General features: G+C 33.1%; 1 protein-coding gene across 45 annotated transcripts in view; it reads left to right on the forward strand.

The window, feature by feature from the left end:
* LOC130896429 (multidrug resistance-associated protein 1) overlaps positions 1–25724 on the forward strand; it is a 40024-nt gene extending 14300 nt beyond the window's left edge. For 12 of the 45 annotated variants that reach the window (XM_057804520.1, XM_057804517.1, XM_057804514.1 and 9 more), the window contains exons 11-20: positions 1372–1505; positions 2363–2570; positions 2913–2933; positions 4551–5009; positions 11081–11304; positions 21351–21568; positions 21636–21831; positions 22362–22669; positions 22727–22941; positions 24208–25724. In XM_057804520.1, the coding sequence (XP_057660503.1) occupies positions 1372–1505; positions 2363–2570; positions 2913–2933; positions 4551–5009; positions 11081–11304; positions 21351–21568; positions 21636–21831; positions 22362–22669; positions 22727–22941; positions 24208–24566 (2342 nt within the window). In that variant the 3' untranslated portion in view covers positions 24567–25724. Of the gene's footprint in view, positions 1–1371; positions 1506–2362; positions 2571–2912; positions 2934–4550; positions 5010–11080; positions 11305–14541; positions 14763–15426; positions 15648–18252; positions 18474–18991; positions 19213–21350; positions 21569–21635; positions 21832–22361; positions 22670–22726; positions 22942–24207 lie in introns of all 45 variants that reach the window. The other 33 variants (XM_057804531.1, XM_057804557.1, XM_057804530.1 and 30 more) reach the window with 9 other exon arrangements.
* The last annotated feature ends 39 nt before the right edge of the window (positions 25725–25763 follow it).

Consider the following 25763-nt stretch of genomic DNA (forward strand, 5'->3'; position numbering starts at 1 on the left):
AGCTCAAAATTAACTAATAACTCCATATTTACTTTGATTAGTTATATAGAAGAAATAGTTAATGATTAAGGCAATAAAAATCAATGTTTATTTGTTTCTATGATATTTTTGCACAATTGAACAACAGTTTCTAATTATTCGAGTAGAATTAATGTTAACTAAAGCTCAAAATTAACTAATGTCTCCATATTTACTTTGATTAGTTATATAGAAGACACAGTTAATGAATAAGGTAATAAAAATCAATATTTATTTGTTTCTATGATATTTTTGCACAATTGAACAAGATTTCTAATTATTCGAGTAGGATTAATGTTAACTAAAGTTTAAAATTAACTAATGGCTCCATATTTACTTTGATTAGTTATATAGAAGACACAGTTAATGAATAAGGTAATAAAAATCCATGTTTATTTGTTTCTATGATATTTTTTGCACAATTGAACAAGATTTCTAATTATTCGAGTAGGATTAATGTTAACTAAAGTTTAAAATTAACTAATGGCTTCATATTTACTTTGATTAGTTATATAGAAGACACAGTTAATGAATAAGGTAATAAAAATCCATGTTTATTTGTTTCTATGATATTTTTTGCACAATTGAACAAGATTTCTAATTATTCGAGTAGGATTAATGTTAACTAAAGTTTAAAATTAACTAATGGCTCCATATTTACTTTGATTAGTTATATAGAAGACACAGTTCATGAATAAGGTAATAAAAATCAATGTTTATTTGTTTCTATGATATTTTTGCACAATTGAATAACAGTTTCTAATTATTCGAGTAGGATTAATGTTAACTAAAGCTCAAAATTAACTAATGACTCCATATTTACTTTGATTAGTTATATAGAAGACACAGTTAATGAATAAGGTAATAAAAATCCATGTTTATTTGTTTCTATGATATTTTTGCACAATTGAATAACAGTTTCTAATTATTCGAGTAGGATTAATGTTAACTAAAGCTCAAAATTAACTAATGACTCCATATTTACTTTGATTAGTTATATAGAAGACACAGTTAATGAATAAGGTAATAAAAATCCATGTTTATTTGTTTCTATGATATTTTTGCACAATTGAATAACAGTTTCTAATTATTCGAGTAGAATTAATGTTAACTAAAGCTCAAAATTAACTAATTACTTTGATTAGTTATTTAAAAGACATAGTTAATGGATAATGCAATAAAAATCAATCTTTATTAATCTTTATTAAGCAAATAAAAACCAATTTTTGTAATTGTTAGAAGTTATTTTAAAAAGTCTTTTATCGATTAGCATGCTACAAACCCTTCCGCTGGAAACTGGTGCACCTGTTTAATATTTTGGGTCAAATTTCATTTTGCGAATTCTTATTACAGGTATCAACTTATCAGGTGGACAAAAACAGCGAGTCAGTCTGGCAAGGGCTGTATACTCAAATGCCGATATATACTTTTTAGACGATCCACTTAGTGCCGTCGACAGTCACGTCGGCAAACATATTTTCGAAAAAGTAAGAAATATAATGATAAAACTCGATATTTCGGATTCTTACCACTAAATACTTTTTCATAAATTGAAAACTGGAAATTACTACATAAAGTTTTCATTTTATACACTTAATTTATTTATACGCTTACACTAAAATATTTACTATTCACTAAACTATACACTTACACTAAATTATTTACTATTCACCAAACTATACACTTATTACTTAACATATTAATTTATTTAAACACACACTTGTCTATACTGATGTGTTAAGGATGATATCAGATTAGGGAGCTTCTATAAACCACGTGGTGTCATATTATAGTCCTTTCGGGACACCTCCCTCCCTGCACGTACCCTAACGTGACCCCTCTGCCAAATAATTACTTAGCTTTACTCTCCCCTTTCCTCACGTGACTTATTCCGATAAATAAGCGCAAATTTATACAAAACGATGTATTCTCGATAATTCGGATTCAAGAAAGTAAACTTCATAGAAATGTTTTATGAGATCCAACAAGAAAAAATATTTTAGGACCAAATGGTCTTGCTAGTTGTAGTCGTACTAATGCCTCAATCTCATTGTATGACACGTGACAACAACTTGTTTTTAGTAACGACAGTAGTGAAGGATTTCGTTCTTGTCTTGTTCAAAGTCATTCAACGTTAATAGCATTAAAATATCAAAATTTTGTGATTCGAGGTTATGTTCAACAATGTATAGTCCACACCATAAATGCGAGTGATAGTTAGAAGCAGTGTTGCCAAAAATATAAGTAGCAACCCTCGTGACGTCATATGCAGTTTTATAAAATTTCTATATAGGTTTTGATATCATTTGATAGAACAAATTGTATGTGTTTGATTGTGTTTTAGGTTATAGGACCTCACGGTTTACTGAAAAATAAAACTAGAGTTTTAGTTACGCACGGAATCACTTATTTACCACGAACGGATAAAATTATTGTACTGAAGAATGGCGAAGTGTCCGAAACTGGGACATATCAAGAACTACTGGATAGGAAAGGTGCTTTTTCGGAGTTCTTGTTACAACACATTACCGAAGAAGCCGAAACCGAAGCTGGTGAGTAAATTCCACTTTTCGTTTATTTCTTTAAAAAAAAAACAGTGCAAACATGTACAAGTTGTTTTACAAAAATCCAAACTAAAAAATATAACATTAAAACGGCCATAACTTACTGTACATAAGTTATAAAAACAATTTAAAATTTTGCCGCTTTATTTCTTAGAAATTTGTGCCCGTAACAGGACCGACTTCACGGTCCATGTCGTGGACTATAATAAATCATTATAATATATAGTTACTAGTACTTCAAATTCGACTGGATTGTCATTTTTGCACTGTCATTATGTTAATTTCTAAGAAAATCTAAATTAATGATAACGTAATTTTCCATTTTTATAGGTTCTAACGTAAAAACAAATGGTATGTCGTTTGAAACTCGATAAAAGTAGATAGAATGCATTTTGATGTTTGGTTTTAATCATCAATTAATTTTTTTGCATCATATTCATTCTAATAACAGGACTAGATGTAATCATTTAAAAAAATAATCAGGGGATTAGAAGAAGTTGCATAACATTCATAAAAAGTTTTATCATTCATAAATTTAGAGATTTCAAAACAGTATTCGTTTTTTTTAAAGTTACCCCGTATATTTCATAATTTTTGTAACGGTCTTTTTCTCCTGATTCCAATGATATATAACATGCCACCCCTAAGATATATATTTTTCGAGTTATTCAATGTTGAAAATCTCAGCTTAACTAACTTGAATATGAACAAGTTATATTTAAGTGAGATCTGATATTAACTGTTTCATATTTAAGCTAGTTAAGCTGAGATTTTCAACATTTAATAACTCACACACTGAATAAGGTAGTGGGGACATATTATATATTTTTGGAATCAGTAGGAAGAGGGCTTTTCAAAAATTTGGAAATATACAGGGTAACTTGAAAAACCAATAATGATTTCCCTTAAAAATTGCAACCTACTGACTTTTTATTAACAAAACCACACGATTTTTCTATCAAAACTTTGTTTTTTGTTTAACTAACGGAAACATGAAAAAGTTATATTTAAGTGAGATCTGATTTTAACTGTTTCATATTTAAGCTAGTTAAGCTGAGATTTTCAACATTTAATAACTCACACACTGAATAAGGTAGTGGGGACATATTATATATTTTTGGAATCAGTAGGAAGAGGACTTTCCAATAATTTTAAAATATACAGGGTATCTTGAAAAACCAATTATCCCAACCCCTAAAACTTTTTTATGAGAAATACCGGGTGGGTAAATATTAATCAATAACTGTTTGTTTGCTATTTTCAGTATTTTGATATGGGATGTCCCCAAAAATATTCCAGTCCTGTTAGAATTATTAATAATTCATTACGACTTGTTATAGATATTTGGCCATCATCATTTCATCGTATACATCACGTTTGCTTTTTAGATTGAATTATTTTCAAGGTTTTTATTAAAAAAAAACTTTCTGATATACCTAGAATGCATTAAATCAGGTTTCGATCAAGTAAATAATTGATTTTCACTAGTTTTTCTGTTGAAATATACTGCATCATTAAATTATTCATTGTAGTACCAAGTAATGTACCGGATGTCTCAATAAGATGGATTTCGGTGTGTATAAGGAACCGTTCATAGCACAGTTATGAAAAAAATTGTAACAATATCGTGAAGAACCTTGAAATTGTTCTAATTTAGTATAAATATATCACTAGAGGGCGTAATTGGCTTGAAAAATCACAATTTCCAGAATTAATTCAAATTAAGTTATAAATTATAATTTTATTTATATTTTATAGAGACATCCTGTGCTCTATACTCCCCTATATAAATTGTTCATTCATTCTCATCTAGCTCCGTAAAATTTTCAACTAATCAATATTTTTTTTTAATTGTTCCCTCCAAAAGAAAGTCCAGTATATATCTACAGGGTATTCCTTTAAACAACTCTTCGAAATCTTGTTTTATGTTTGAAAAATTTTTTTTATCCGAATAAAATATTTTTGCAGAATTAGATGAACTGAAAGATCAATTGGGCGATACTCCTCTATCCGAAGAAGTAACAAAAAAACTAATAAGACATCGATCGCGCGTATCCGAATCTCAATCTGAAACCGGTTCAGATCACATCGGTAACGGTTCCGTACAAAGATTGAACAGCATAGACAAAACCAATAGAAAAACCTCGACAGAAGAAATAAAACGCGGGGAAAAGTTGATCGAAACGGAAAAGGCGGAAACCGGGAACGTTAGATGGGCTGTATACAAACATTACTTGAAATCCATCGGATTACTGTTTATGTTGGCTACACTAATATTCAATTTCGTGTATCAAGGATTCAGTGTTGGTTCTAATGTTTGGTTGGGACAATGGGCCGATGATAATAAAATCGTATCGTATAATGTAGTGGATACCGCTCGAAGGGACATGTATTTAGGAGTTTATGGGGCTCTGGGGCTCGGTCAGGGTAAGACACTTTTTTTTTTAGCACGATTGAATAGTTGACTCAATGTAGTTATGTTGCTTGTTCATATATATATGAAAATATTTAATTATAACGCTTATAAAATTAATATAGTTGATTGTAATGCATTTTAAATATTTAAGGTTATGTTAAGACTGTTTTAAATATCCTATCGGAGTGTTATTTTAATGTATCTACCATAATATTAATTTTATTTACTTTTTAGAATGAGAATTTTCTTTTCTGTTAATTTTTGTTCATATACACTGCTCAAAATAATTAGAGGAACAATTAGTTTTTATTTTAATAGGTAATGGCACTAAAAAATAAAAAAATTAACATTTTTTAATCACTAGACGAGTACAGTACAAAAAAATAGTAATACATAAACCAAAAGAGGAAGACGTGCAATAAGAATATCAAAAATTAACAAATAGAAAATTTGGAGATTAAAAAAAAGTAATTAGAAACTGGAATTCAGAAGACAGGTGGAAAAATATGAAATATGTGAGATAGTAGCAGGAAAGGATAATAGGAAAACAATAAAAGAGGACTAGATGATGGACAAAAGTAATACAGGAAGTAATAAAGAAGAAAAAACAATCATGGAGAAAATATACACAATCCGAAGAAGGTGAAGAGTACAAAAAGTGAAGAAAGTAGTAAGGGAATCGAAACAGAATAATTCTGAGATGAACCGATACGATAATGATAACAGAAATTTCTGGAATGGCATAAAAGCATTAGAAGAAAAGAAAAATGAATTGAAGATGTAGAAAACGAACTTGAAATAAAACCTGAAGTCGAAGAAATTCATCAAAAGAAGCAGACCAAACATCATTGCAAAGGATGTAGAAAGAGAAAATACAAATGTGGAAGAAATCAGTCAAAGAGGAAATACTGAGAATAAAAATCAACAAAATAGATCCGGATAGATCCAGAAATGGTTAAATATCTGGAGGAGAAGTGAAGACATCGATAAAGGAGATGATGGAGGTCAGAAATGATACCACAAATTACATACCAATATGCCTAACTCAATTATTCTAACTAGATAAGAAAGTAGAAGAAGAAGACTTATTCATTATTACCGATTTATCTTTTTTTCGTTATATCTTCGACTTTTTTAGAGAAAGTCACTTAACAGGTTCGCATTTAAATAGCTAGAGCTTCATTGTTGCACCCCACAATATTATAAAAAGTAGCTACTCACATCATTATTGTTTTTTGTAATATTTTCAACATGTTATACCAGTAATTTCTACTAATATTGTAAATGAGAAGAAATCTAGAACAAAATTGGTTTTTTTTTAAGATCAAACGGATTCCACCAGGAGACCTGATAGCACTCCAGTAGCCTACCCATTAAACCGCCATCTTCTGTCATTTCCGTCCAACTAGGATCTATAGCGGGTCTGTCCGTTTCCGTTCCTATGAGATCTTCATACCTGGCAACCGTGCAGAATCGCCTGGACGATTCAATCAGGGTTTATGCTGACGACAGTTTTCTCTACTTCCTCTTTCAAACCCCACCAGTGATTACACTCGAAGTTACACTCGCTACACAATTTCTACACTCAGGTGTTTAAACTTTCTTCATTTAGTGAAGATACCGTCGGAAGTAGTCATATCCCTGGGTAATGTAGAAGCCTCACATCTCCGAACTTCCTTTAGGTCCACAGTTTAAGGTCTTTTATTAGTAGTCGCGTCCATTCACCTGATTTATCTTCTATCCGCCGTTGTTGCCACGTTTATATTGTTCTAGTACGTTCGACGGTTGCCGCATCCTGTCGTTTTATATCTGAGCTGTTTCCGTATATCCTCTTGAGCTCGAAAGCCAGGAGGTCCACGGGGATTATACTCGCCACCACTAGGACAGCTTGTGCAAAGACAGTCCGGTAGAAAAAGGCGATTCTCAAGCTTCGTACCATCTCAGGACGTTTGACTAGACCTCTACCTCATATTGAAGAATTGAATGAGCAGTTTTTCTGACCTAGATCCGTTAATATTTGCTTTGAGGCTGCTCAAAGATGCTGTCCTCTCGGCGCTGTCTTGTCCGGATCTCAATAGGCGGTCTTGTCAAAATTCGTTTCCTTGTGAGAAACTTTAACTCATTAATCAGTCCTTGATCAGTCATCTACGCCCCTACTCGTCTCATTATCTGGTTAGAACCAGTTTTATATATAAAAAAAACGTTCTTTTATTGAAAATGAAACTTGTTACTAACAAAAATTGTTTCATAATTTCATGTATGTAATATCGTTCTAGATTTTGTCTTTTTACAAATATCCATTATTAGTTTCGCACGTTTTTCCGTTTACTTTGCCTGTAGTTGCGATCGCACTCAAGAAATCTGGTTGGTTTTATTTTCAACTTACACTATATAAATGAATAATTTGTTCTATTGCTCCAATACATATGGTTTAGATAAGTTACAGTGCTCTGATGTGACCAATCACTATCAAAAACAGGTACTACTTTATAAAAAATAATTTTGAACTGATGTAGAAAAAATTGGGACTTTGAGAAACGTTAAGTCACTTTGTATATTTTCCTTCGGTACTAGAGAAATACTTTGTCAAATAATATATGAAATCACATTTAATATTAACACCTCGTACATTATATTTAAGTTATTTAACAAATTTCTTTAAAATTTTTCGATATTCTTTCCAGGTTTCCAAATTGATTCATATTTTTCTTTATATTCTTTGAAGTTGTAAGTCTAATGTTCATTGGCATCGAAAAATCTTGTATTCTTTTCATTGTTTTTTTTTTATTTCTTGTTTTATAATACTTCCCGTACTTCTCGAATGTTATTTAGCTTCAAAATCTTGCTTATTCCTTATTTTTAATCTGGTTTTGATCTCAAATCATTCCAAGCTCCCTGAAGATTTTTTTGCATCAAAATCTTGCATTTTTCCCAATGCTTTGTGACTTCGAAAACTTTGCATTCGTTTCTTATTCTCTTATTGTTTTCTTCTTCTTCTTCTTCTTCTTCTTACGTTAGGACTAGGTCCTATATTTTCATCAAGGGTTCGCCAGGAGTAGTTGGGATGCTGAGGACCAGCTTCCATACCACCTTATAGGTGGTCGTCCAGGAGGTCGAGTTGTGTCTGGTTTCTTATTGTTTTCATCTTCTTAATTCTCCCATACTTTTGGAATGTTCTTTGTTTATTTCTTTATTTTTAATCTTGATTTTAATTTTAAATCTTTCCAAACTTCTTGCATAAAATTTTGGTTCAAAATCTTGCATTTTTCTCAATTATTTGTGTCTTCGAAAACTTTGCATTCGTTTCTTATTCTCTTATTGTTTTCTTCTTCTTCTTCTTCTTCTTACGTTAGGACTAGGTCCTATATTTTCATCAAGGGTTCGCCAGGAGTAGTTGGGATGCTGAGGACCAGCTTCCATACCACCTTATAGGTGGTCGTCCAGGAGGTCGAGTTGTGTCTGGTTTCTTATTGTTTTCATCTTCTTAATTCTCCCATACTTTTGGAATGTTCTTTGTTTATTTCTTTATTTTTAATCTTGATTTTAATTTTAAATCATTCCAAACTTCTTGCATAAAATTTTGGTTCAAAATCTTGCATTTTTCTCAATTATTTGTGACTTCGAAAACTTTGCATTCGTTTCTTATTCTCTTATTGTTTTCTTCTTCTTCTTCTTCTTATGTTAGGACTAGGTCCTATATTTTCATCAAGGGTTCGCCAGGAGTAGTTGGGATGCCGAAGACCAGCTTCCATACCACCTGGTGGTTATAGTTGTGTCTGGTTTCTTATTGTTTTCATCTTCTTAATTCTCCCATACTTTTGGAATGTTCTTTGTTTATTTCTTTATTTTTAATCTTGATTTTAATTTTAAATCATTCCAAACTTCTTGCATAAAATTTTGGTTCAAAATCTTGCATTTTTCTCAATTATTTGTGACTTCGAAAACTTTGCATTCGTTTCTTATTCTCTTATTGTTTTCTTCTTCTTCTTCTTCTTATGTTAGGACTAGGTCCTATATTTTCATCAAGGGTTCGCCAGGAGTAGTTGGGATGCCGAAGACCAGCTTCCATACCACCTGGTGGTTATAGTTGTGTCTGGTTTCTTATTGTTTTCATCTTCTTAATTCTCCCATACTTTTGGAATGTTCTTTGTTTATTTCTTTATTTTTAATCTTGATTTTAATTTTAAATCATTCCAAACTTCTTGCATAAAATTTTGGTTCAAAATCTTGCATTTTTCTCAATTATTTGTGACTTCGAAAACTTTGCATTCGTTTCTTATTCTCTTATTGTTTTCTTCTTCTTCTTCTTCTTCTTCTTATGTTAGGACTAGGTCCTATATTTTCATCAAGGGTTCGCCAGGAGTAGTTGGGATGCCGAAGACCAGCTTCCATACCACCTGGTGGTTATAGTTGTGTCTGGTTTCTTATTGTTTTCATCTTCTTAATTCTCCCATACTTTTGGAATGTTCTTTGTTTATTTCTTTATTTTTAATCTTGATTTTAATTTTAAATCATTCCAAACTTCTTGCATAAAATTTTGGTTCAAAATCTTGCATTTTTCTCAATTATTTGTGACTTCGAAAACTTTGCATTCGTTTCTTATTCTCTTATTGTTTTCTTCTTCTTCTTCTTCTTCTTCTTCTTCTTCTTATGTTAGGACTAGGTCCTGTATTTTCATCAAGGTTTCGCCAGGAGTAGTTGGGATGCCGAGGACCAGCTTCCATACCACCTGGTGGTTATAGTTGTGTCTGGTTTCTTATTGTTTTCATCTTCTTAATTCTCCCATACTTTTGGAATGTTCTTTGTTTATTTTTTTTTATTTTTAATCTTGATTTTGATTTAAAATCATTCCAAACTTATTGCATCTTGCATTTTTCACAATGTTTTGTGGTTTTCTTTCTTATATTATTCTTTCAAATCCTCCCACTTACCTTGAATGTCCTTTGGCTTAGGAATCTCCAATTCTTTTTCATTATGTCTTTCCTTTATAATCATCCTTCCTTCCAAACTTCTAAAATATTTTGATCATGATCATCGTCAATTTTCTGCCATTATACTTAGTAGTTCATTTGAACATTTCTCGGTATATTTCATTATCATTTGTGTATAATTACTAATCAAACTTGCTAAAAACTTAGTGAATTGTTTTCTTAAAATTATTAAAAATTTTGCTTGGGAACGTTTAATTGCCTCGCTTTTCACCTACTCGTTTACGTTGTTTTTGTTTTGTGTTCCATTTCGTTTATTTGTTACAACCATTTGCAGCGGAATTTCAACAGCTTTATGTTTGGAAATAATGAAATTCACTTTTCTTGATTATAGATCGGAAATTCCCAAATTTTTTTCTTGTAAACCACTTTCGAAATACTTGATAGTAGTCGTTTACACCTTATCACCAACTCGTCAAAAAATCAGATCTAACTATGGTAATTTAAGTACACTCCTGTTGAAGAGTTTCCCGTGGACCCCTAGGGATACATCTTGACCACTTTGGGAATGTCCCAGATCTCATTCGTTACTGCAATAGCCAAAATTAAAGAATCGAAGTTGGAATTGGTACATCGTGCACCCTATTCGCCAGATTTAGACCCCCTCGGATTATTTCCTGTTTCCAGTTTGTTTTCTAAATTTAATTTTCACAGAGGCTGTTTATTTCTGTATAAATTTCAAAACTCGTCTTCTGCTGCCACCCAAGGCTACAATCTACTCAGCCTGCTGGTAAATCAACAACTGGCTCATCTCCCATTCTCACAACATCTCCAAACCACATCAATTCTCCTTTTTCGATCATTTTTTCTCAATTAAATAAAGTACAAAATCAGCTGTGATCACAACTCCAAATATGCGGTGTTGCTAGATGTACTCGTTTGTCGGTATCCCTACTGAAATAAATATAAGCACGAATATTTCTTGTCTTCTCATTTTACTATTTTTCTTCTTTCAATTCCTTCCTCAATAATTTCGTTGTTGTCACTAATTCCATATTAACAGTAGCATTGCAAATTAATAAAAAACAAAATTTTATATTATCCTGGATAAAATCTGTGGCAAATGGTTAGTAATGAAATTTTTGGATTTTCAGTTATAACGATACTGCTAGCGTCGTTGGCGTTATATGTAGGATCTTTAAACGCTGCCAAATCTTTACATATATTGATACTTAGAAACGTTTTGAGAGCACCTTGTACGACATTTTTCGACGTCACTCCTCTCGGAAGAGTCTTAAATAGATTCAGCAAAGATATCGATACATTGGATAACGTTTTACCAATGACTATGAGAGGATGGGTAAATTGCTTCTATTCGGTTAGTAAAATGTGTTTTATTTCACTTTAGTTTGGTATAAAAGCAGTTATAAGTGATATTTCGAATTGAAATAACAATAATATTGATAGATAATCATATTCGAAGATAACAGATCTTTTTACTAACTAAAAATCTAGCGAATACAAACCGTTCGACGGAAAGTAACGTAGCACTGATCGAGGATGATCAAAGTAGCTCCAAAAGATAATATATTTATTTAAATGCTTCATATTTACGATGTGCATGCCGAACTAGTGTTTTCTGCACCAGATATATAGCTGTAGATACTTTAGATCGCTGTTTATAGAAATTGCCAAACGATGTTGATTCCGCTTGTTTTAATGTCTGTGTTGTTTGATGTCTTATCATCTCGAGTGGTCAATTGCCAGAGATTTTATCTAATGAACTGATAGATTGCAAAATTTGATAAGTTGTATTTGTATGATGATTTGTACTATGTAAATACTTGAAATCCACCCTTTCCCAACTCATTCAGGCCCTCCATACAATTTCATTTTATCTTGAAGCTGTTTAAACTGTTTTCCAATCCATCCAACTGTTCGATGTTTCAGAAATTTTTTCTTTACAAGTTTTCCCATCGATACAATTATTCCTTCAACTTGTCTTTACATTTTGGGGATCCCCTGTATGGTTTCAACTTTGGAAATGCTTGAAATGCACCCTTTCCCAACTCATTCAGGCCCTCCATTCAATTTCATTTGATCTTGAAGCTATTTGAATTGCTTTCCAATCCAGCCAACTGGTCGATGCTTCAGAAATTTCTTCTTTACAAGTTTTCCCATCGATACAATTATTCCTTCAACTTGTCTTTATATTTTGGAGATCCCCTGAATGGTTTCAACTTTGGAAATGCTTGAAATGCACCCTTTCCCAACTCATTCAGGCCCTCCATTCAATTTCATTTGATCTTGAAGCTATTTGAATTGCTTTCCAATCCAGCCAACTGGTCGATGCTTCAGAAATTTCTTCTTTACAAGTTTTCCCATCGATACAATTATTCCTTCAACTTGTCTTTATATTTTGGAGATCCCCTGAATGGTTTCAACTTTGGAAATGCTTGAAATGCACCCTTTCCCAACTCATTCAGGCCCTCCATTCAATTTCATTTGATCTTGAAGCTATTTGAATTGCTTTCCAATCCAGCCAACTGGTCGATGCTTCAGAAATTTCTTCTTTACAAGTTTTCCCATCGATACAATTATTCCTTCAACTTGTCTTTATATTTTGGAGATCCCCTGAATGGTTTCAACTTTGGAAATGCTTGAAATGCACCCTTTCCCAACTCATTCAGGCCCTCCATTCAATTTCATTTGATCTTGAAGCTATTTGAATTGCTTTTCAATCCAGCCAACTGGTCGATGCTTCAGAAATTTCTTCTTTACAAGTTTTCCCATCGATACAATTATTCCTTCAACTTGTCTTTATATTTTGGAGATCCCCTGAATGGTTTCAACTTTGGAAATGCTTGAAATGCACCCTTTCCCAACTCATTCAGGCCCTCCATTCAATTTCATTTGATCTTGAAGCTATTTGAATTGCTTTCCAATCCAGCCAACTGGTCGATGCTTCAGAAATTTCTTCTTTACAAGTTTTCCCATCGATACAATTATTCCTTCAACTTGTCTTTATATTTTGGAGATCCCCTGAATGGTTTCAACTTTGGAAATGCTTGAAATGCACCCTTTCCCAACTCATTCAGGCCCTCCATTCAATTTCATTTGATCTTGAAGCTATTTGAATTGCTTTCCAATCCAGCCAACTGGTCGATGCTTCAGAAATTTCTTCTTTACAAGTTTTCCCATCGATACAATTATTCCTTCAACTTGTCTTTATATTTTGGAGATCCCCTGAATGGTTTCAACTTTGGAAATGCTTGAAATGCACCCTTTCCCAACTCATTCAGGCCCTCCATTCAATTTCATTTGATCTTGAAGCTATTTGAATTGCTTTTCAATCCAGCCAACTGGTCGATGCTCCTAAAATTTCTTCTTCACAAGTTTTTCCATATAAACAAATGGTTCCTTCAACTTGTCTTTATATTTTGAGGATCCCCTGAATGGTTTCAACCTTGGAAATGCTTAAAATTTATTTTTGTCTACTACTACAATTCTTCTTTCAACTCCCCTCTTTCTTTTGGGGATCCCCCTGATGATTTGTACTTTGTAAAGGTCCTTCAATCCATTTTTATCTATCTTGAAGCTGTTTGACCTTTTTTTCAACCCACCCAACTGGTCGATGCTCCAGAAATTTCCTCTTTACAAGTTTTCCCATCGATCCAATTTTTCCTTCAATTTGTTTTGGTATTTTGGGGATCCCCTGAATGATTTCTACTTTGTAAACGATTGAAATATACTCCTTTGTGACCCATTTAGTACCTCCAAGTCTTTTAAGTTTATTCAAAAGAAAATTATAACTAATTGTGGTCAAAGTTATGCCAGCAATTCATTCAACTGGTGAATGCTCCTGTTATTATATAAAATTTGTTCCTTATAAGTTTTTCTATCGATACACTACTGCAGTTCTTCTTTAAACTTCTCTCTCTCCTTTGGGGATCCAGCAGAATGATTTGTGCGTTATAAATGCTTGGAATCCACCTTTTTCTAACCTCCCAGTACCTCCAGGTTATTTAAATATTCTTTGGAGCTCTTTGGATCCCATTCAAAAGAATATTACTAACTAACTGGGGTGCAAATTTGTTCTATCTGCGTTTTTTTATCAATAAAATTCTTCCTTCAACTTCTCTTTCAGTTTTGTTGAACTTTTTCACGCAGAGTGACCCCCCAGAACGTTTTATACGTTATTAATGTTTCGAATTTACGTTCTCTCAATTTGTTCTAAATTTCCATACCATTTAAGTTCACCTTGGACCTGTTTGGATCCCTTTCGAAAGAATGTACCAAATTGGTCAGTAAGTTTTCCCAGCTACCCATTAAACTGGTCAATGTTCCCATTATTTCATCCCGTTTGTTTGTTGCTTATAGTTTTCTCATGAAACCTTTCCACCAGTTGGGAACAATTGGTGTTCCTCCGTGAAGCATTTTCTCTTGAGAATTTTCACATAAAGTCCTTTACAACCTTTTGTATAAACTGGTATAATCCAAAAGGATGTATTAATGTACCTCGAGGATATTCAATAGTAATCTCTGTCAATTGATCCTTGTAAAAACGTCTGCTTGGAATTTTTGGTTCATTGTTTGACCATACCGTCATTTGTAGCAATTTTCGTTTGTTCTTCAGAGGTAAATTTGACAATAGCGGCATTGAACGCCGCTACAGATATTCATAAAGGACTACTCTTCAGCGTCCTACGACAACCGATGAATTTTTTCGATATATATCCAATCGGTAGAATTTTAAGTAGATTTTCCAAAGATATTCTCGATATCGATACCGAATTACCGTTCAATTGTTACGAAGTTATCGAAAGCGGTCTCATAGTGAGTAAAAAAAATTATCTTTCAGATATAACAGCAGTTATATTTAAAGACGCCATTTTGAATCAATCAACATTCAAAACAATTATCCCTGTATAACAAAACGAATTTTATCATTTAGAATTTATTAAAACGCGTGATTCAAATGGAATTAGTTAGGTTAAGATAGATTGTGCCGTTGGTTAGGTTATTCTTCTTTCCCTTGTAGCTTATTTTTAACCTATAACCTATAGTTACAAGGTTTGTTATTTATTAAAGGGAGGTGTCTTTTAATCGACTCGAATTACACGTTTTTGATTAATCGTGGCTTACGATTAACCTTGTTTTAACGACCTTTCGGTTCGACAATCACAATTTATCAGATAGTAGAGCAGCCCTACAAGCACTTGACTTTTATAAAATTGGGACACAGCTACTAAGGGGCTGCTTCGAATCAACTCGATGGGAACAAACACTAAAGATACTGCTGGTAATGAATAAGACCACAACCTTTCAAAGTTATGGTCGTAAAACAATTGGAAGGAACTGGTGAACAGATCGAGTTGTTCTACATTGTCAAAGGCTTTCGGTAATTCAATGTTTAATCTCTACATATGTATGTGTTACGTCCAGAATCAAACATTTGGGGGTCATTTATCAATTTTATCGAAACAAATTTTGTTTACAGCTACTGGTATTATATTTGGAACCGTTATTTTTGCTCTTGGTTCACTAAATGCCGCGACAACGTTACATCGATTCGTATTGAGCAACGTTATCAAATTACCAATGACCTTTTTCGATGTTACCCCAATTGGTAGGATACTAGGGAGGTTTTCAAATGATATAGATGTCGTGGATTCAAGATTACCGATGACAGTTTCATCTATTATGGGAAATATTTTCAGGGTACGTTCCATGAATTTCTCAAAGGGATTCGTGTTGTGAAATTCGTTGTTTGGGAACTGTTGTTCTGTGTCTGTCTAAATAATGGCGTGTAACTGTGTTCCATGAGCGTCTCTATTTGTTATTCGTGTTTATATCTTTGGGAAATATCTATCGGAGGAATTTTTTTTTTCTATTGAATACTATTTTTCGTTTAATGGTTTATTTGTCGGAATATTTTAATAAACTTCAACTAAATTAGTAAAAAAAAGTGATAATCCGCCGGAAACTTGAATTATTTACTCACTATTTTTTTTATATAAATGAATGTTCAAGTTATACCCGCAATCATCGATAATGAAACCTCGTACACGTTTTTTGTCGTCATATTCGTGTTCAGCGATCTCAAAAACCATCAGGATGTATATATTCGGCCAATTTTATACTTAATTCCCATGGAACTCCAGGAGACGACGTATAAACTAGTTACCCCCGGCACCAGGTACCTCGCAGGTAATCACCGACGTGTTCAGCGATCTCAAAAACCCCCAAGATGTATATATTCGGCCAATTTTATACTTAATTCCCATGGAACTCCAGGAGACGACGTATAAACTAGTTACCCGCGGCACCAGGTACCTTGCAGGTCATCGCCGTCGTGATGTTCGTGTTCAGCGATCTCAAAAACCCCCAAGATGTATATATTCAGCCAATTTTATACTTAATTCCCATGGAACTCCAGGAGACGACGTATAAACTAGTTACCCGCGGCACCAGGTACCTTGCAGGTCATCGCCGTCGTGATGTTCGTGTTCAGCGATCTCAAAAACCCCCAAGATGTATATATTCGGCCAATTTTATACTTAATTCCCATGGAACTCCAGGAGACGACGTATAAACTAGTTACCCGCGGCACCAGGTACCTTGCAGGTCATCGCCGTCGTGATGTTCGTGTTCAGCGATCTCAAAAACCCCCAAGATGTATATATTCGGCCAATTTTATACTTAATTCCCATGGAACTCCAGGAGACGACGTATAAACTAGTTACCCCCGGCACCAGGTACCTCGCAGGTCATCGCCGTCGTGTTCAGCGATCTCAAAAACCCCCAAGATGTATATATTCGGCCAATTTTATACTTAATTCTCATGGAACTCCAAGAAACGACGTATAAGCTAGTTACCCCCGGCACCAAGTATCTTGCAGGTCATCGCCGTCATGTTATTCGTTTTCAGCGATTTCGAAAATCCATAGTGTAGGGAAAAATTTTATTTCCAACAATATTTTCGGAGTTATAAATTTTTCATTTTTAACAATTCGAGATTCACTTTTCAAAATGCACTTTTTTCCCTGCAGAAATGCACTTTTCACTTATTAATAATTTTTGTTAACGAAGACTCTCTCGAATCGAATGCACTTTAATGCATCTTGATCCATATTATTACTCAGAAACTTTTGTGTTTTATTTCCTCGACTATAATTATAATTGCACAAATTCAAGAACAACAATTTTAAACCTAGCTAGGATTTCCTAGTGTATACAGATATAAATGTAAAATATTGCAAATTATTAAAGATAAAATAAATGTTTCTTTACTAAATTTCACAATCGGGCAACATCGAGATTATAACATTCAAATGTGCTTGTTGTATCGGAATGAAAATGACGTCACACAGTAGACGAACGAAAAATATTTGTATTAATATTTTTTTTATATGATATTATAGAAAGTGAAATTTATACTAATATAAGTACCACAAAAAAATATAATTTACTTGTTATCGCGTTGAAAAATGTCTTGACAACTGCGCTTCACTTTTTTTTTCGATTGTTTATGTCATTTCTCGATACACTCCCATTCAATGTTGCCAGTATGTATGAATTATTGAAGAATTTATAACTTAAATGTATACTACTAACAATTCAACATTTTTATCCGATTTTTAGGCAAAGTTGTATATTTAGTAAATATTCCAAGAATTTAGTAATAAATTCGATTATTAAAATTTAGTTAATTGCTTAAAATAAAATATGAAACGCCATTTACACTACGCTACTATACTATCGTATCCAATTTTCTTTTAATTAAATCTTCATTTTTATTAAAAAAGTCCTTCATATTTCGAAGTATTGGATTAAATATTTCGTTTTACCAGCTACTTGATTTTATCTGTACCGTTATGAAGGATTATTACCCAATCGAAGGAAGGTCTACGAAAAAAATCTGGCAACACCGCTACTGTCTGGGTAGCATTCTAATTATGAGATGTTGAAGTAGTACTTTAACGATGATTTGTTGTTTCGTGTTTCTCGACGAATTTTCTAACTACATTAAATTTTGAATGATTTTTTCGTTCTAAAAAAGATAATAATATAACCGTATGGGATGAGTAATAAATAAGAAAGTTTGTATGGACATTGAATACGAAAATCCAATGAATTAAATATGATAAAACATTGTAACGCTTATATTTAAGCGTTTAGGATGGCAACCAGTGACCATCAAAAGAACTTTAGTGTTGTGTATTTCAAGTTGAACTTATCTCGTACAACTATTCGGTCGTGATTGTTTTTTTTCTTAATCTTCTTGGACGCCCTGTTTGAAAAGAAACAATTTTGGTGTTTTCAGCCATCCCCGTAGTTATTGGCGATATAGCGATCAACTTGGGGTGTTTGGCTGCCGCTGTTGTGATGCACAGTACTTTGCTGAAAGGTGTTATGAGATTACCAATGACTTTTTTCGATACTGTCCCAATAGGTCGTATTTTAGCACGATTTTCTAAAGATATCGAAGTGGTAGACGATAAGTTGCGATGGTTTGTAGCCGATGGGATTTACTGTTTATACGAGGTATGTTTCACCGATGTGTAAAAGTGTTTTGTGTCCCGTTCAATTAAAATTTTTCACTTCATTGAATAATTTGACATGATAACAAACAAAAATTAAAATCTTTTCTAGAGAAAATTTGGTTGTAAATATTGAGCAAAACAAACATAATATCTTCATAATAATACAAATTCCACGGGGGGATATTGTCTATAAAAAAACTTACTTTTTATTAAAGCACAATCCCCGAGTTGGCAACACTGCACGTGTAATAAATATAGAGGTCAATGGCTTTGGACGCATTTTACGAACTTATAACTTGATTTTAAGTAATTTTGTGATACTCCTACATAAATATGAATATAATATCATCTCGCAAATATTTATTATAGCTTATATTGTTGAAGGTTGTGGTGACAATGTTTTCGTTAGGTTCGATGTACATATCATAACTCACAAATGCATAAAAGCACTAACAGCTTCAAAATACCGTTGCAAAAAGTATTGTTAGTGATATACGGCATGTATGGTGTATATTTCAGCCCTTCCTGCAGCCGTGACTGATCTGGCTATACAAATAGGATGTTTGACGGCCGCTATATCGATGCATAAATCGTTGCTGAAAGGAGTTTTGCGATTACCTATGGTGTTTTTCGATACGGTTCCTCTTGGTCGTGTTTTATCACGTTTTTCTCATGATATCGAAGTTATCGACGACGATTTACCATGGTATGTTTCCGATGGAATTTTCTGTCTGTTCGAGGTACATGTTATTTGTTATTAATTCGTTTTAAACATATCCCGCGTTGTGTTTATTGAATTTTAAACCATACGATACTTATAATTATTTTTAACTACACCCAGTATATTTATTTCACTGTTCAAATATCGTATAACTTGTAACTGTCGTGTGCCGAGAAATAGAAACTCCCATCTCTACATATTGAGATATTTCTGAATGTTTGTTCCAACCAGCTGATCTGGACCGTTCTTGGAAGCGTGTAAATTATATTTTCGCGCATGATTCTTGTAACTAAATTATTTACGACACTTAAAATCATTTTCAACCACAATCAGTATATTTATTTCACAGTTCAAATTCGTATAAATCGTAACATAACTGCCCTGTTGGAACACTTAATCTCTATTGCGCAGAATCGTCGGTTTTTTGATGAGTTTGAATGAACCTTGAATAAATATTAATTGAGAAAAAGCGATGTGATGGAATATTAAGATTTAACGTTGGTAGCGGAATCGTTCGATGACATACGCTACAAACTCAACACGATCTGGTGGCCATTTTCCGGAGCGCTTCTAATGTGTGATAGGTTACGTTAGCGGAAGTGAAATGTGTTCTGTGATTAAATGTCAAGTTGTAACCTTTCTTACAAGAAAAATCAATTAATTCATTTATGAAGATAAGTAAAATAAATTGGAACTACATGAATTATCTTATGTAATTTCGTTTTGAATTATAACGACAATTTTTATATACATATAAAAGTGAAAAGTGGGTGATCGATGTTCACGATGTGTTGTTGGCACTCTATTGATTATAGAAGCTCCTAGTTTATAAGAAAAAAATGTTGTGTTGCGAGTATTTAATGTGCTTTGTGAAACTTTCAATGTTTTAAATGCTTTTTGATTCGCTTTAAATTTAAATCCAAAACATAATTTTTTTGTATGTTTCACCGGCTGTGTAATAAAATGAAACTATATTCATAACCTCAAGATAGGGGTAACTGGCGCTTATAAAAGGTTTTCCTGTAACCTGGTGAACCGATTCACCAGCCAAATGGACATTATAGGAAATAATGCTGCCTCAGCTCTACCCGACCCCCAATTTACCCGTTTCATATTAAATAATAAAAAAATATAAAAAATTCATCAAACATACATCCCTAAACCTGGAAAGAACCCTTTTTTTAGGTTGAGACTTTCCTTTTTTTACATCTTTCTTCAAACCCCGTTTGGTGGTTGGTGGACAGCCCTGCATAGGAGCAACTCCTATACCAGGGTCAATTATAGTGAACCTATTCATTGTCAGCAAATCAGGTCCCTAACGAGAGCTCAGAGAAACGTGAGGAGGTGGTGTCGGTGGCTGGATAGACAGAAAAAGACTTGAGGCAGCTAACCTTGCGCCAAAAGGTCAGCTACTGGCCCTGGCTTTTGGAGGAGGCTCTTTCTTGGATGGCTTGAGCGGACATTTCAATGAAAGCAAAAACCGAGTTTGATTTTATTGAAATTGGCGGTGGAGCGGGGAGATTAACGGTGAATCAATACCAAAAAGAATTTTAGATTTATAGGATAGTCAGCGCATAGCCCGGACTTAAATCCTATCGAACATTTATAGGATGAAATCAAGAGAAAAGTTCGGGCTAGAAATCCTGCACCAGCCACGAAATGAAACCTTAAAACAGCGCTTACCAAAGAAACTTATTTGATCCATGAAAAAACAATTGAAGGTTCTTATTAGAGGTAGCTAAATATCGAATAAATAATTATTTTTATGAATTTGGGCTTGTATTTTCTTTATTGTATACCTATGACGTCACGTACTATTCCGGCCTTACTGAAATGTTTAAACTACCTACAAAATTTTTGAATTTTCAATAATTATTTTCTCTATAAATATTGCTCCAAAAATTGAAAAAAAAAATTATTGTATGTAAACTATTTCAATCCTTTTTCATTATTTAAGATTCCTTTTTCTTTGATATTTATTTTTTACCAAAAAAAATAACATAGATGACTCATTATGAAGCTAAGACTGTTCCTGTGCATTTTTCCTGTCAAATGAAATGACAAATAATTTAAATATAACTGCTTTTAGATCAAGATAGCTTTCGGGAGTTTTTTCATTTAAGAAGCAGACGAAAATTTCAACCACGATTTTTTCAGGTTGTAGGTACATTAGCCGTAATCAGTTATTCGACACCTATATTCATTTTGGTTATCATACCATTATGCATAATATATTATTTCATGCAGAGGTTTTACGTAGCTACATCTAGGCAAGTAAAAAGGTTAGAATCCGTCTCTAGATCTCCAATTTACTCCCATTTTGGGGAGAGCGTTTCAGGTGCCCACGCCATTAGAGCATATAACCAACAAGAAAGGTCAGTACGACGAATAAGATAATCATTTGAAAAAGAAAAAATACTCAAAATACTATTTTTTTTAAAGGTTCATTCTGGAATCTGAGAACAAAGTAGATTTGAATCAAATATGCTATTATCCTGGGATCATATCAAATAGATGGTTGGCAGTCAGATTGGAAATGTTGGGAAATTTGATTATATTTTTTGCCGCTCTGTTTGCTGTGATTAAACAGGATCAACGTCCAGGGCTTGTGGGTCTGTCAGTTACTTATTCTTTACAGGTAAGTCGATAATCTAAATTTTAATAACAATATTTGTGGAATCGTGAAAAATTATTCAAGAAATTATGATTTTAATAAGTTTTCCAAAAACATAGCTGGAATTTATCGAACGGTTGGTGATATTCATACCGAATACTACACCAAGTTTACCTTCACTCTCTGAAGATGATAACTAGGTAATCAAAACGCGCGTTAAACACTCTAACTGTGAGTGTTAGTGACTATTGTATCCGTAAAGACTAAACTGGAATTAATGGAACGGTTGGGGTGCTCTTTATACAGAATACTACACCAAGTCTATCTTCAAACTCTGAAGATGATAACTAGGTAACCAAAACGCGCGTTAAACAGTGTAACTGTGAGTGTTAGTGCATACGGTATCTGTAAAGACTAAACTGGAATTAATGGAACGGTTGGTGCTCTTCATACCGAATACTATACTATACCGAATACGAGTGAAGTTTACCTTCACTCTCTGAAGACTAAACTGGAATTTCTGGAAGTGCTTTACAGTTTCTTTTTGTTTCCAGATCACTCAAACATTAAACTGGCTGGTGAGGATGACTTCGGACGTGGAAACTAATATAGTGGCAGTTGAAAGGATAAAAGAATACGGTGAAGCCGAACAAGAAGCTCCATGGAAATTATCCAGCGAAAAAACTTCGCCTTCATGGCCTGAAGTTGGAAAAGTGGAATTTAAAAATTATTCTGTCAGATATAGACCCGGTTTGGATTTAGTTTTACACGATATAAATTTCGAAATTAGAGGTGGGGAAAAAGTTGGTATTGTAGGAAGGACCGGTGCTGGGAAATCGAGCTTGACATTGGCGTTATTTAGGTAAATTTTATTTTTACGAATGCAAGTTGTTGTTAATTTTTATTTTTTTATTTTTAGAATTATAGAAGCCGCACAAGGAAATATATTGATAGACGGGGTTAAAATAAACGAATTGGGTTTACATACGCTACGTTCGCGCTTGACAATCATACCACAGGACGCGGTTCTCTTTTCGGGAACATTACGGATTAATTTGGATCCTTTCGATAAACACAGTGACGAAGAAGTTTGGAAGTCTTTGGAGCATGCGCATCTTAGAGAATTCGTTAAAGGTACTGAAATAATTTTATTTATATATTTATGAAAAAATCGGGTTTTCTCCAAAATGACATTATTTTTTAATTATTATCACCAAAAACTGTCCTATTGTTATTCATTATGATTCAGAATTAATTTTACCCCTTTAAATATGGATTTTTCAATTTTTTATCTATCGTTTCTTATAGTAAAACAAACAAATTCATGAATATAAAATATACGAGGGTTAACCACAGATTTAATCATTTTTACAATAACACACACAATAAAAAAAGGTTTCTGTTTACATATTAAAATTAGTTTGTTATCTCCACTCCTTATAACGTCCTGTTTTTTTTCAATTTACACCTTTCAGTCCAATATTCCAATTAGTTTGGCCTTGGTGATTTTTTGAACAACCATATATTTTTCATTATTATTCGAACTAGTTTCCAGCCTCGTATATCCCATACAGTGACTCCAATCAACGTTTTGATTTTTCTCAACGTACCTCCAACCTATAACAACACCTCCGTGAAATTTCAGTCCAATATTCCAATTAGTTTGGCCTTGGTGATTTTTTGAACAACCATATGTTTTTCATTATTATTCGAACAAGTTTCCAGCCTCGTATATCCAATACAGTGACTCCAATCAACGTTTTTATTTTTCTCAACGTACCTCCAACCTATAACAACACCTCCGTGAAATTTCAGTCCAATATTCCAATTAGTTTGGCCTTGGTGATTTTTTGAACAACCATATGTTTTTCATTATTATTCGAACAAGTTTCCAGCCTCGTATATCCGATACCGTGACTCCTATCAACGTTTTGATTTTTTTCAACGTACCTCCAACTTATAACAACACCTCCGTGAAATTTCAGTCCAATATTCCAATTAGTTTGGCCTTGGTGATTTTTTGAACAACCATATGTTTTTCATTATTATTCGAACAAGTTTCCAGCCTCGTATATCCAATACAGTGACTCCAATCAACGTTTTTATTTTTCTCAACGTACCTCCAACCTATAACAACACCTCCGTGAAATTTCAGTCCAATATTCCAATTAGTTTGGCCTTGGTGATTTTTTGAACAACCATATGTTTTTCATTATTATTCGAACAAGTTTCCAGCCTCGTATATCCGATACCGTGACTCCTATCAACGTTTTGATTTTTTTCAACGTACCTCCAACTTATAACAACACCTCCGTGAAATTTCAGTCCAATATTCCAATTAGTTTGGCCTTGGTGATTTTTTGAACAAGTACATGTTTTTGATTAATTATGTTTGTTAAGGTTTGCCGGCCGGTTTGAACCACGAAGTTTCCGAAGGAGGTGAAAATCTCTCCGTCGGCCAAAGACAATTGATCTGTCTTGCTAGAGCTTTACTGAGAAAAACGAAAATTTTGATAATGGACGAAGCAACCGCCGCCGTCGATCTCGAAACCGACGATCTCATTCAAAAGACAATCAGAACCGAATTCAAAGATTGCACCGTACTTACGATAGCTCACAGATTGAATACCATCATGGATTCGGATCGTATCATCGTATTGGATAGGGGTAACATAGCGGAATTCGATTCCCCAGCTAATTTATTGGCCAACGATAAAAGTTTATTTTACAGTATGTCCAAAGATGCCGGATTAGCTTGAAATGTAAGCTAAATAAAAAATTTTCTTTCGGAGTTCAATCGTTTATTTTTTTTTTTGGTTTTGTGTATTCTCATTTATTTTTGTCGGTTTTAAAAATTTATTCTTATATATTTCCAATTGAAAAAATTCCATCGATGTAGTCGAATATTATTCTATTGAAACTACATCTCGCCCTATTGAAGTATGTATGTATGTCATACATATGTCATGTTTGGGGTGTCATATACGCTGCACCCCAAAGGATTTATTGTGTCTCTTTTTCTAGCTGTGACATTGGGGATGATCAATATCACAGCCGATCTATTAACTCCAGAAGGTTCAGCAAGCTGCCAAATATCTTCTATTTATATACTTCCTGGTGTAATGCTCTGGGTCTTTGTAATAGACCTGCACATCTACCAAACCCAGTTCTTTCAGTATCCTTCGATGCGACAATGCCGCCATAGGATTTCTGTTATTATTTTAAATTGTTTCCATTTAGGATGATATGTTCCATAGATTTTTTTTGGTTCTAGTTTCCCAGGTGTATCTTTGTCAATCTCAACTCCTCTAAATTGTTCCAGTAATTTTTTTCTTATCTGCCTCCTTTTCTAGTCTATTTTCATGTATAGCCGAATACCCAGAAGGGTTTATCCGCCCATACTTGGTGAGGTAACTTTATTATTAATTAATATGTGTGAACCTAATCAAACTTTGTATTTTTTTTGTTTAAAAAATTTTGGGTTGGCTTCTCTATATGTGCCAAAAACACCAAGAAGATATGAAGCTTAAATTCTTAATTATAACAAAATAAATCAAATTTTATTTTAAATAAAACGATTTAATTCCGAAAAAATTATAGTTCGAGACATAAACATATTTTAAAATTCGAATTGTCATATTTTTGTACTTAAATTTGCTTTAGAGTTTTTTTCTAATTCGCCTTTAAATATATACTTAAACAAGCAACTTAAATTGTGATCTTACGAATTGATAATTTGAAATACTTAAAAAATTACTTGAAAATAAGTAAGAAACAATTTGCAAACATCAGTATTCTTGCCAATTTGTTTGTAAATAGTTACATTTTATTGTTACACACAATATAAAAATGAAATACAAAATGGTTTTGTATATTTTTAAGAGTTCTCGTTTGTTTAATAAATGTTCAAAAATTTATTTTATATCATTTTATTTACCCCTTCACGAAATCAAAAT

This window comes from Diorhabda carinulata, chromosome 7 (genome assembly GCF_026250575.1).
Source record: "Diorhabda carinulata isolate Delta chromosome 7, icDioCari1.1, whole genome shotgun sequence".
Lineage (NCBI taxonomy): Eukaryota > Metazoa > Arthropoda > Insecta > Coleoptera > Chrysomelidae > Diorhabda > Diorhabda carinulata.